Here is a 13,008-nt window from a genome sequence, read left to right as displayed (position 1 = left end):
TGAAAGGAAGTTTTAGAATAAATACGGCAGTTACTTTGCCCCTAAAAGCAATTAGTATGCAATGTGTCCACCAGCAGGATGCTTCCCAGATGATGGTCATTTTGTCATTTAAAAAAACGGACTATTTAGATCTTACAGAAGATACGTACACGTGTGATTATGTGAGTAGTAAGTTAATAGGATTTGTCTCTGGGTGCAGAATAGGTTGTTTGCCCCCCTTTTAAAGTGAAGCATGGACTTGGATGTGCAGACATATTTTCTAGCTTATACACGATTTGGGAACATCACAGAAACATTAAATGTTGAATTGGAAGTAACTGTTAGACACTTGATGCCAGAGGATTTAGGTGTAGATGTGTTACACAGTGGAAGACTTTGGGGAAACGGAGTTTGAGTTCCAGTGTGAGGGCGGTCAGCGCTGGGTGAGCGGGAAAGTCTGGGGACAGCTTTCTCTGGATGCCCGCATGTTGAGTTAAATATGGCTTGGGAAGCCAGTGCCTGGACTTTCGTGTGAGGGACGAAAGTCATCAGGGACAGTCGGCACTGCAGGCTCTACTCAGGCAGGGGAGAATTCAGGCACTGACTGTCATGTTTTTGTTTTTGAGACGGAGTCTCACCCTGTCACCCAGGCTGGAGTGCAGTGGCACGATCTTGGCTCACTGTAACCTCCACCTCCCGGGTTCAAACGATTCTCCTACCTCAGCCTTCTGAGTAGCCAGGATTACAGGCACACACCACCACACCCAGCCAATTTTTTATATTTTCAGCAGAGATGGGATTTCACCATGTTGGCCAGGCTGGTTTCGAACTCCTGACCTCAGGTGATCTGCCCACCTCAGCCTCCCAAAGTGCTGAGATTATAGGCATGAGCCACCACGCCCAGCCAACTCGAATGTTTTGCACATTTAAATCCAGTTGTTTGTTGAACTTTTTGAACATGCACACGCTTACGTTTTTCATTTGAGAACGTGACTAATGAGAATTGCTGCCCATGTTTCGATGGCGAGGTTTCTTTTGTTTTTGACCTAGTAGCAGTTTTGTGTAATGCCTGCCCCTCTCTTCCTGTTTCATAAACCCGGGACCTGAGACCTAAGCTCTGAAATGCTTCCCCGTTCTCTGCCAAGCCCAAGGCCAGCCTATCTCCCTGTGGCTTTTTGTTTTTTTCGGATAATTCACCAGTTCTTATAAGTTTACTTTACGTTATCATCGTTGTGGGGTTCACAGAGGGTCTTTGGTCCTTCCTATTCTTCAGCATACGAATACGTCCTCCTCGTCACTGTTACCCTTGCTAGACCGTGACAGCCGAGCATGGTGTAACTGCAGCCGCACCGGAAGTGCACTCTGTGGACACACCCGCTGTGCCCTGGGTTGAAGTGCCCCTCACGGTAACCTGACGCTCATGATTTATAAATGGAGCCGCCTGTGTGTCTCATGCATTTACATTGCTTCGCCTGCATGAAGAAGCGGGCGGCATTTGAGCAGTCAGTGCTGTTCCCTGTTGGTTCCGTATCACCTGGTTTTCAGCACTGCTGCTACTGTGGATCAGGCACTTCAGAGTGTGACAACCCTGGACAAGCCCAGCCATGGCTCCTGTGGGTAGAGAGCTGAGCGTGGTCACCTGCACATCTTCACTAGGAGATGAAGCCACAAACTCAGTGCCAGGGAGTCCGTTTCGGTTTGCAGAGCGCCTGCCGAGAACCTGCGAGGTAGCGGGCGCTTTTCTGTCCTCAGGGAAGGCAGACCAGTGCAGGGACACACATTTAAACAGCCAGTATCATGGTCACCAAGGGGGAAGGCCGTTCCAGGCCAGGGAGCAAAAGCTCACAGTGACGCAGTGTGGGGAGGTCGAGTCCTGCTGGAGCCCGGCTGTGCTGGGAGGAGGGGCCGGAGCGGAGTATGGAGGTGAGCTGCATCCAGCTTTCCTGTGCCAGTGCAAGACCTCTCCGAGGCCTGTTGTCATCAGCGTAGTTATCAGGGAGGTCATCTCAGGCCACCACCACAGCCATGGCAGGGTCTAAGGGCCCTCTCCTGGCTGCGCGCAACAGAATATCCCAGGGCAGACAGTCTGCATCAGGACCTGGGGTAGATTCAAGCTGGCAAGTTACACTCCCTGTCCACCTCTGGACCCTTTGCTGGTACACATGGAGTTCTGTTGGGGAAGCCAGGCCACCCAAGACCTTGTTTGGGTAGAAAGATGCTAAATCTAGTAACAAGAAAGGGAAATGTCAAAATGGGATAGCAAATAGGGTTCAAATTGCCAGCCACGAGCAGGGAACAAACACGGATGCCCCTCTTCAACACTGGCCGGGGAGCCCACCCCACACCTTTCAGTCCTGGGAAGAGCCTAGGCTAGGCCCACGAGGAGGTAGCCTCTCTGTCTCCAGAAACCAGGGCTCCAAAGGGAAAGGTGACCTCCTTGAGGTCCTGACAGCGAATGAAGAATCTGAATTGGAGCCATCCTTTCCTTCAAACCAGGCTGCCTTCCACCAGCACCATCAGGCTAGGGCTGAGGGTTCCGAGGGACGAGATGGGAATTAGGCCTCAGTGGACATAGAGAAGTCCCCACTCCCTCAGGTCAGCGATGCAGGCCCCGATGTTGGCGATGACTCACTAATGGTTTATGCCAACAGCGAGCTGTTCAGGATGACTCAGTTTTCATAAAAGCCTAGTGATGATGTTTACGGATTTCTGCAGATCAGGAAACGAACACTCAACAGAGCTAGTAGATGGTGGAGCTGGGATTCAGACTCAGACTCAGCCTCCACTCAACCATGGTGCCATAGTGCTGGCCTCTGAAGGCCAGCTCAGCCCAGAATCAGGCCCAGCCACAGACCCACTCGACCTGCCTAGCCGAGGCCCCACACCAGGGGAAAGAGCAGAGAAGAACGGGTGCCACACTCCACAGCCGTTTCCCAGGGGCATGCCATCTCGGGCAGAAGTGTCATAAAGGGAGATATTGTTAGAGGGTTTTTAATTTCATTTTATTATTTATTTGTTTGTTTATTGTGAGACAGCCTATGTTGCCCAGATTGGAGTGCAGTGGCGCACTCCTGGCTCACTGCAGCCTCTGCCTCCCGGGTTCGAGTGATGCTTGTGTCTCAGTCTCCCAAGTAGCTGGGATTACAGGCGTCTGCCACCGTGCCTGGCTAATTGTTTTCTGTTTTTACTGCAGATGGCGTTTTACCATGTTGGCCAGGCTGGTCTCGAACTCCTGGCCTCAAGTGATCTTCCTCAGCCTCCTAAAGTGCTGGGATTACAGGTGTGAGCCACTGCACCTGGCTGGGTTTTTTTGGTTTTGTTTTTGTTTAATTTTTAAATACCCAAGATCTTTATTAAACCGTAATAATAACCATCAGTAAGAATTCATTTTTTCCTTAATTTCCAAAAGCTTGCTAGTTTTAACTTAATAGCATTCTCAAACCACTTCTAAATCAGTGTGTGGCAGGAGGCAGGGTATAATGAACGAATGTCTGCAGCCCAACTGTGTGCTGGAACCAGCTCGTACTGGCTCCTGAGAGCCAACTTAACTTTTCAAAAACTTTGTGGGCTGATCGTTAAACACATGCGTTGTGAAAAAGTTATATGCTTACAGTTGATTTAGGTTAGCAGAGTTAACGCGCACTTAGCACTTCCTAATGCTCAACTCCCGTTCGTCTTGGTGTGTCTGCCTGCCGTACCTGCAGGGCACAGGTATCTCTCAGCACTGGCTGCTGCTCCTCTCGACTCCCGTTCAGTGACGTCACCTCAGCAGCTTGAGATTGGGCGGGGTGGTAGCGTCTGCACCACGGAAAGTGGCAGCCACTGAAAGCAGACGCCAGTCCAGCCCAAGCTGGTCGTGAGGCGCTTACCTGGGAGCCACTGAGTGTGTGTGTTCGCCTTGTGTCTCGTGAGCGCTCACCTGGGAGCCATTGAGGGCGTGTGTTCACGTTGCATCTAGTGAGAGCTCACCTGGGAGCCACTGAATGTGTGTGTTGACCGTGCAGCTCGTGAGCGCTCACCCGGGAGCTGTTGAGGGCGTGTGTTCACCTTGCAGCGGCAGCATTCCCTGTCTTCACGTGAGGCCATAGTGTGGTCATTCCCTGTCTTCATGTGAGGCCATAGCGTGGTCATTCCCTGTCTTCACGTGAGGCCATAGTGTGGTCATTCCCTGTCTTCACGTGAGGCCATAGCGTGGTCATTCCCTGTCTTCACGTGAGGCCATAGCGTGGTCATTCCCTGTCTTCACGTGAGGCCATAGCGTGGTCATTCCGTCTTCACGTGAGGCCATAGCGTGGTCATTCCCTGCTTGGGCATTTGGGGTGTCTCTGGCCATTCGTTATAATCAAAGCCATAAACAGCAGTATATAAGGGTGGCAGTTGGGTTTCCCCTCTGTCCCTAATTCAAACCATAAAGCCTTATCGCTGAAGGGGATATTTGCTTTCATCTTATCCAAGCCTTGGACGTGAACCAGCCCATGGCCAAAGCATGGTGTGCAGAGCAGTGGGGCTGGCATGTGATGGATTATTGAGATTCCACGGCCCCATGTGTGGGAGTCTGAGGTGGGTTCCCCCCGCTCAGTCCCTAGTATCTGTAGGAGCTTGGGCAGATGATATAATCCATTGGAGGCTCAGCTTCACCCCTGAAGACCCCTTCTGTCGGCTGGCTGCAGAGGTGAGATGCAGAGCCTGAGTCGGGCACTTGGCATAGGGCCTGGCCCCACTGGCATGTGCTGTTTCTGCCATTTTAACTGGGCCTGGGCAGTGCTATGTGACCTGGAGCCTTGGTGACCTGGGCGCTACTTTCCAGTGCCCGTGGAGGAGGAGAACCTTGGTAAAGAACGGAACTGGGGTCTCCTGATCTCGGGCTGTTTGCCCTCACCAGGCGCTGTTGAGAGGTGGCCGGCACTTGGTGTCGCAGTGTACTGGGCCTTCCACACTCGGACCAGTCTCATGTGGCGGTAACTTCCTAGTGGCTCAGTGCCATGTGGGGAGAGTGCTTCCTCCTGTGTCTCTCAACGTAGTGGGCTGGGCAGGGCCCACCGTGGCTCTGCGTCTGATGGGGACGGGGTCTCCCGTGGTCCCTGGGTCTCTGCCTGTGCCTTGGTTCTAGGGTTCTTTGTCTGGAAGATGCCAGGTGGCCGGTGACCCGACCACTCGGTGTGGGTCCCACAATGCCAGCTGTCCGCCTACCTGCTGTTGCCAGGTGCTCCCCCACATGACATCCGACTCCAGGTAGCTGTGCAGCCCTCCGGGAGCAGCCCTCCTAATGTGCCCTGTTGATCCAGTGGTGACCTTGTGATCCAAGCTTTTGACCTCGGGGACTTGACTGGTCATCTGGTCCATGGAGTACTAGGTTGGACCAAACCGGCCTCCTCATGGTCCTCCCCCCACCAGCTCGCAGTGTGGCCTTCACAGAGACCTCCGTGTCCCAGCCCAGGCACCTTTGAGGGGTCCCTGCTGCCTCTGGCGTGAGGGGCCACGCTCTCAGCCCAGAGCCAAGGCCTTCCTGGCCTGGCTGCCCCTGCCCTGTCTCTGGCGCTCCTCCCACACTGTGCCCTTCATCCTACCCTCTGCACCTGTCCTGGGACCTGCCAGGTCCTTTCTCTTCCGGGGTGACCTTCAGCCCTAGAAATGTGACCGAATGTGGCTCCTCCCACACTAGTGGTTCTTTGTTTGCAGAGAGGGCCTGTCAGATGCTGGTCCGTCCCCCATTTCACAGGGGAGAAGACAGAGGCTGGGAGGGGTGGGGGAAATGCCTCACTGGGTGTCACATGCTGTTGCCACTGCCACCATAGTGTCCCCGGAGCAAGAGGTGCTGCCCCAGCACCCGCATTCCTGGGTGCCTGGGTGAGGCAGGTCTGGTTCCACGTCGTCGGAGCTGTCATCAGCGCCGCGTCCCAGTTTGGCAAAATGCACTCACCACGTCTGTGCCACGTGCTCTTCGGTAGTATTGCTCTTCTTTTCATTTCTTCAGAAAACGGACAGCGTCAGCACCGCACTTCCCCGGGCAGGAGACTTTTCAGGTGGCTAATTCCACAGGAAGATAGTGTCAGGTGTAGGTGCCGGGGCAGCGGCCGGACCCTCCCCAGGTGCAGCGTGAGCTTGGGCAGCAAGGCCAGGGTGGCGGAGGCGGCACTGGCCTGAGCACTGCTCCTGGCAGTCCCCAGCCACCAGGGCCCTTCCTGCCCCGCTGCTTACCCCATCCCGGAGCTGGGCACGCCTGGGGCTTCAGACCTTCAGATGGCCACCGGAGCTGCTGTCTCAGGGCCTCTCTCTGGCACAGCTGTTTGTCTCCAAGGGCTGTCCTGTGAGTGCACGAGGCCCTGCTGGCTGTGCTGGGAACCCTCGGCACCCGCAGGTCTTCACGGCCGCTTCCCTCTTTGCCTTCTGTCCTGAGAGGCTTTCTGATGGAAGGGCGGGGGCTTCAGGAGCGGCCCTCCCTTGTTGAGATGGGGTGCTTGATAGCGCCTTTAACTTTGAGGAACTCCGGGGCCCGGCCCTGACAGCCACAGTGGGTCTTACTTGAGTCGGTGATGCAGAAACGGAGGCCTGTGCTTCTTCACCTTCTGGGAAACCTACTTCCAAGAGTCTACTCACCGGGCCAGCTGTGTTGTGGAAAATAGTCTAATACGGCCTCTGATATGTAATTCATTTACCGAGAGTAAGTGGACTTGCAGAGAACTTTCTTACCATCGTGTGACGGTGCTGTGGTGTTATCCTTCCAGCGTTTTGAACTCAGTGCCCGTGGACGTCATCAGAACACCGCAGCCTCAGGAGTGCAGGCAGGGATCTAGTGTTGGGTGCTGAGCTGTGGGCGCCGTGTTCTCCTTATTCTCCAGAATGCCCACCTTTTCCAGCATGCCCATTTACATGCAGGGCAACACGTTCGAGGCCCAGGCTGCTCCAAAGTCCCACAGCCAGAGTCCTGCAAGCTCAGAGCTGAGCATCTCTGCCCGGAGGCCATGTGGCCCCTGCCATTGGCCAGGCCCTGGCTGTGAGGGAGGTGCAGGTAGGGAAGTCTGGCTCATCACCCGGCGGGTCTGTGGTCAGGGCCCACCTAGCCCACGCTGGAGTGGCAGCAGGGTCTCTCCCATGGGTAGAGGCCGTGGTCTGCAGGCACCATCACCCACCATGTGCTTGTTGAGAGCCTCCTACGACACAGTCCTGGACGGTACTGATGCCTTAAAGCTCATGGCCTTGGCAAGGGAGCGCCTGGACACCAGGGGAGCCGCCCCTGCCCGGGGAAGGTACTGGCCGGGCCCTCCCCAGTGGCCATGGCTGAGGTCCTGAGCGGAATGTGAGCCTGGTGTTTTCTAGAAGAGGAGGTGGGGTGGGGTGGGCGGCTGGAGTCTGGTATGGAGAGGGAAGCGGCCTGGCATGAGCTGCCCATCCAGTGGGTAGGGTAGGGGTCTTGCAGGCTGCAGGCAGGAGGTTGGACTCTGAGGGCACTGGATGCCGCGGCGGGTGTAAGCAGTGGATTTTTAGGTGGTCACTCTGGCTGCAGGTGGTGAGTGGGTTTATAGAGGATGAGGGAGGAACCAGGGGTCAGTTGGAAGCCTGCTGTGCTCACAAAACTCTGCTCCTAAGAGTGCAGCTCTTTTAAGGGCACTAAGCAGTTACTGAGAGTCAGGTAAGGGGGAAGGTCGAGTACTTCAGGCAGAGGCAGCAGTGTCTGTGACGGTCCCATGGGCGGGAGGAGCTGATAGGAGACAAGTGTATGACGGGGATGTATGGCTGAGGAGGCAGCGGCACCTGGTGCCAGATGGGCTGTGGGGCGGGTGGTGTTGGTGCCCGGGGTCCTGCCAGCATGAATGGTGGGTGACAGAGCCTTTTCTCTGAGATAGGGGATCCCAGAGGAGGTCTAGCTATGAAGCGACAGATCAAGAGATGGGTTTGGGATGTATTGAATTAGGACTTTCCTCTCTCTCCTCTGCGGCCTGGAGTAGCTGTTGGCTTCTGGAACTGATGAGGCAGCCGAGGGTAGGGCCAGCTTTGACCCCTAAGCTTAGCGAGGGCTGCAGGACATGGACTGCGTTTTGGGCTCTTCAGGAAGCTTCCGGAATCTCAAACCAAAGGCCATATGGTTGCTTATACAGCTACGATAACATCATTGTGTCATCACAAAGATGTTTGCTTATTGCAACATCTGTTTGAAAGAGCTGTGAGGATGGGTGGCTGTGCCGATAGGGCAGAGAGCAGCCCATGTTCCAGCTGCGGGGGGTGCGAGCCCGATGAGCTGGCCAGTGAAGACAGGTGCCCACATGTTGGACACAGGGGTCAGCTCTGAGACAGTACAGCAGCTGCAGAATGTTCCTGCTGGCTTTCTGGAGCATCAGTGTCCTGCTTGAGTCTGGCCGGGGTCCTCTAGCCAGGCTGTTGAGGCACCCATCCTTGTTGAAGAGGAGAAACAGTGGCCCCTGGGAGTTGCTGGGGGGCACTTGGCACAGGGCTGCGGGGACAGCACCATCGCCCTGGAAACCAAGTCCAGCCTCAGGGCTGTCCCGTCCAAAGACCCTTCGGAGTCCACTGAGGTCAAATTAATGGAGTCTTCAGAAAGGTTAGAATGCTCCATTTCAAAACGGCTGCCTCCACCCAAATCACCCCATCTAAAGCTTGCAGTGAGCCACAGCCTCTTGGGCACCCGACAGCTCCACTCCACACAGCTCTCCCCTCAGGGCTCTGCCTCACCCTCTAGAAATGAGGCGCTGGGTCCCGGCTTTCAAGTTTTAATTCCTCCTCTCCTGTGAAAGGCCGAAGCCCAAGAACTTATTGTCTCCTGCCCCTTCACTGCCAGATTCCCCCGCAGGGCTCGGGGGGCCGTAGCTGGCACTCTGGGTGGGCCATGGGTGTTGGAGTGGGGAGGCAGCACATGTGAGAATGCTCAAGATGCTGCTGTCCCCTCCACCCTAAATGACGGCCCGTTTGCAGTAGGCTCAGAAAAAGCACCTGATCTTGCCCTTCTTTTCACCCCCTCCCTGCCTTCCTGTGGCTCTAGTGGTTCTGGAACATTCCTTGCAGCTGTGGGGCCCTTGCCAGCACAGAGCCTCAGTGCCAGGGGACCCAGTGCCAGTGGCCCTTCCCCTCTTGCAAGCAGGTGGCCTGAGCCCTGGGGGTGCGGCTCCCCCGGCCCAGTGTCTTTCCTGGCTGGGGCCCTTCAGAAGTGGCTCCCAACAGGGTTCCTTGACTTAAATTCGTCAGAGGTCACTCAAGGATGCTCAGCCTTTCCCATGCAGGACTTGTGCTCACGAGTTTCACGGCACTGTGGCATTTGGTCCCAGCACAAAAGCATATCTCTATGTGGAAGCTTTGTCCATTGAAAGAAAGGATGCAAGTTCCTGTCCCCATTGCGGATCTTTTGTTCAACATTTATAGGCGACTTTCCCACTCCCTGGCACACCCCCCCGCCCCCGCCAGCCTCCCCCCGCCAGAAAGTCCCAGTTTATCACACACGGCACTGTGAACAGGAGCCGCCACACGTGACCTGAGCGTCGCCCGTGACCTCACACAGCCCGCGGCCGAGCGGTGACACAGTATTTCCTGTGAACAGGGAACCTTCCTGGTCCCACCATTGTTGTTCAGCTTTTCCCTGGGAAAAAAACAAAACTTATTTACTGGGCCCAGTGTTGTGTTTGTGTGGAGCCGGGCTGGGAAATGCCGGATCGGAGGCGTCCCAGGGGCAGCCCCCTGCCGCGAACCGGGGAGACCGAGTTCTCACCACTGGGGACGGCGGAGCAGGATCCGTGAGGCAGGCAGGCGGCAGCTGTGCCCTCCCAGGGCCGCTTTGAAGATATGATGAAAAATGTTTATTTTTCTTGCCAAGATGCTTAAAACAAAGGGAGCTGTCCCCTGTTACTCGGGACCACTCACTCCTGCAGCCCGGCTCTGTGGGCACCCGGCGGGCGTCCGGTGGCCGTGCTGCTCAGGTGCTGGGGACTGAGATGGAGCTGCTGACTTCCTATTGGCTTGAGCTTTCCTTGCAGCCTGGAATTGAAATTGACTTTTAGGCCGACTGGGGAGGGAAGAATGAGACACAGACACTGCTGGCCCTGTCCCGGCCCCCTGGCCTATCTCTCCATCCTCAGCCTGACCTGCTGGTGGTCCCTGTGGCCTTCACCCCATGACCACTCCCGAGGGAAGCCTCCTGCGACCCTGGCAGTGCTCCTGCCCTGTGTACCCCAGTCATGGGTCTCCTGCTCTGGCCAGATTCTGGGTTCCTCCAGCGGGGACAGGCCAGCACCTGGGGTGGTGCCAAGCCCACCGAGAGGTTCAGCAGCGACAGCTGTCGTTGGGTGTAGATGCTTGGTGCCAAGGTGTGCCACCCCTTCCAGGGAAAGCGCACGGGGCAGGGCACCTTGCACACCAGCATTGAGAGCGCCCCAGCAGGAGGCCCCATGTGGTTCTCGCAGCACTGAGCACCGTGGGTGGGAGGCACAGGCAGTGGTGCCACGGTGGGCTCTGCCTTTCCACTGGTCCCCTTAGAATGTGCCAAGTGCCAGTCCCGACATGCAGACTTGGGCTTGTCTAAGCAGAGGGGAAAGATGGAGAAAGGAAGCCCTGCAGTGTCTTGTTGAGGATTGGAACACAGCCCCTGACACCACAGGGTGTAAAGTTAAAATCATGATGTCAGGCCACGAGGAACAGTGAAAGGCTTCTAGGCACAGTCCGTGACAGCTGTGTGGTTTGAGGGGCCGCCCTGGGTCCCAAGGCAGGCCAGCCAGGTGTGGGGGTGAGTTAGTGGGGGTCAGAGAGAGGCGTGGGGAGGCCTGACTTAGGGCTGGGGGCTGGCAACACAGGAGAGACTGGGGCCAGGGCTGCACAGGGGCCAGGACAGCTGTGGGGGCTATAGGAGTCAGAGCTGAGGGCAGAGGGGAGGAGGCTTGCCCGTGGAGTAAGACCTGGGGCCAGGTCCCACCAGGCTCTGGAGGGGCCTGTGGGGCAAGGGTGGAGAAGCGGCCTCTGCAGGAGGACTGGGAGCCGAGGGCCTGGCCTGGGCCCAGCGGTTCCCCCAGTGCCCTGTCTCTTGTCTCTTGGGGTGAGAAGCCTCCCTTGTGGAGACGGCTGCCTGGTCCAGGGCTGCTCGGACCCAGCGTCTTCCCGTCTCCCAGGGCTGGCAGCACGAAGGCAGGACAGGCCTGTGCACGTTGCACCTCCTGTAGATTGGGTGGGCTGGGTCGCACCTGCAGCTCCTCCCCGCCCTCCTGACACCCAGCCAGCACTCGGGGCAGAAACCAAGTAGGAAGGTGACAGCTGGAAGAGGGAGTGCCTGAGTTTCTCATTTGGCACTGCTTTTAACCCGACTATTGGCCTTTGTTGATGCAACACAGGGTGGCTAAAACTTGGATGGATAACTTCACTCTGCCTTTCTTGAAGAACCCACAGGCAGAGTTAGGGCGGAGTTAGGAGATGGGGCAGAATTTCAAACCCTCGTGTTAAATAAAACCATGGCCACTCTCAGAGGAATGTAACAGTGTAGTCTATGACACATCAGTCACAGTGGATACAACTAGGATACAACTCAGTGTTATTAGACATTTTTTTCAAAAGAAAAGGCGACCCTTGCTGGAGGATGGCAGCTGTGGAGGCTGACCCGCGATGTTGGACATCGCACTGGTCAGAGGGGTGTGTGTAACTGCGCCCAAGAACAGAAAACACGCTCAGAATGGAGAGCAGGGAGTCCCAGCAGAGAAACGGTAGCTACAGAAAAAGAGCCAAGTGGAAATTCTAGGTCTGAAAAATAAAGTATCAAAATAGAAAATGAACCAGATGGGGTTAACAGCAGAATGGAGAGGACAGAAGAGTCAGTGGACTTAATGATTCATCAATAGAAATGATCATACAGAGATTAAAGCTTGAAAAAAGAAATGAAGAATGCTCCAGGAAACAGAGGGACGATCTCAAAGGTCTCTCTGTCATGGGAACCTCAAAAGAAAGGAATTAGAGAATGGAATGTAAAACCTTTGCAGGGGCAGGTACAGTGGCTCATGCCTGCCAGCTCTTCAGGAGGCCAAGGTAGGCAGATTGCTTGAGCTCAGAAGTTTGAGACCAGCCTGGCCAACGTGGCGAAACCCTGTCTCTACAAAAAATACAAAATTTAGTCGCCGGGTGTGGTGCACACCTGTACCCAGCTACTTGAGAGGCTGAGGCACAAGAATTGCTTGAATCCAGGAGGCTGGAGGTTGCAGGGAGCCAAGATTGCACCATGGCACTCCAGCCTGTGGGTGACAGAGCAAGACTCTGTCTCAAAAAAACAAAAAAAACAAAAAAAACTCCACAGCTTTGAAGTAAGACATAACGGAATGTTTTCTAAACTTGGTGAAATGTATAAATCTACAAATTCATAAAGCTCCAGAAAGCCCAGCCAGGATGTGTGCACAGAAATCCGCATCTAGGCTCGTCATTGTCCAACTGCGGAAAAGCAGCAGTAAAGAGAATCTTTAAAGCAGCCAGAGTAAAAGAGATCATTACATCCAAGAGGACACTCGGAATCACCACAGCCGCCCTGCCAGAAACCGCGGGGTTCAGAACACAGTGGATCACATCTTCAGATATCTGGGCTGGGAGGAATTAACCCAGAATTCTGTGTGCAGCAGAAATATTCTTCAAGAATAAAAGTGTAATAAAGAGAGTTCAGACAGCATCCAAGAGCATTTGTCGTCAGCAGAGCCCCTCCTATTAGAAATGCTAAAAAACACACACACACACACATAAAAACTACAGAAAATCCTTCAGGCTTAAGAGAAGGGCTATCAGATGAAAAGTCAGAGTTTTCAGAAAGGAAAGAGGACTGCTGGAAATGGTGAAGTGGTTTGGTTGGGGTCAGCTAGCATCCCAGCCCTCTGTGGGCCACAGGTCCCATCTGGTGCCAGACTGGGGTGAGTGGTGCGGAGAGAGGAGTGAGCAGCTACGGCCCTCTGGGGGCGCCGTCTCTCGGGAGCGCATGTGGGTGGCCGAGGTGGCTTCAGTGCTATGTGGAAAATGCAGGAGCTGGCGTGCCCAGGGTGGGCAGGGGCCTTCTGGGTGGATGGCTCT

At 55.2% G+C, this 13,008-nt stretch overlaps 1 protein-coding gene across 5 annotated transcripts in view; it reads left to right on the top strand.

Annotated features, from left to right (window-relative positions):
• Positions 1–13,008, top strand: part of SLC45A4 (solute carrier family 45 member 4) — a 100,546-nt gene that overhangs the window by 70,711 nt on the left and 16,827 nt on the right. Inside the window, exon 1 of one of the 5 annotated variants that reach the window (XM_033202204.1) lies at positions 850–1,902. The exons of 3 other annotated variants lie outside the window; for them this stretch is intronic. In XM_033202204.1, coding sequence (XP_033058095.1) covers positions 1,584–1,902 — 319 coding nt within the window. In that variant the 5' untranslated portion in view covers positions 850–1,583. Of the gene's footprint in view, positions 1–849; positions 1,903–13,008 lie in introns of those variants that run through there. One more of the 5 variants, XM_033202205.1, reaches the window with a different exon arrangement.

The sequence above is a fragment of the Trachypithecus francoisi genome, unplaced genomic scaffold (assembly GCF_009764315.1).
Source record: "Trachypithecus francoisi isolate TF-2019V2 unplaced genomic scaffold, Tfra_2.0 Lachesis_group7, whole genome shotgun sequence".
NCBI classification, from domain to species: domain Eukaryota; kingdom Metazoa; phylum Chordata; class Mammalia; order Primates; family Cercopithecidae; genus Trachypithecus; species Trachypithecus francoisi.
The sequence above is the reverse complement of the archived record's forward strand: the minus strand, read 5'-3'. Positions and strand labels throughout refer to the sequence as shown.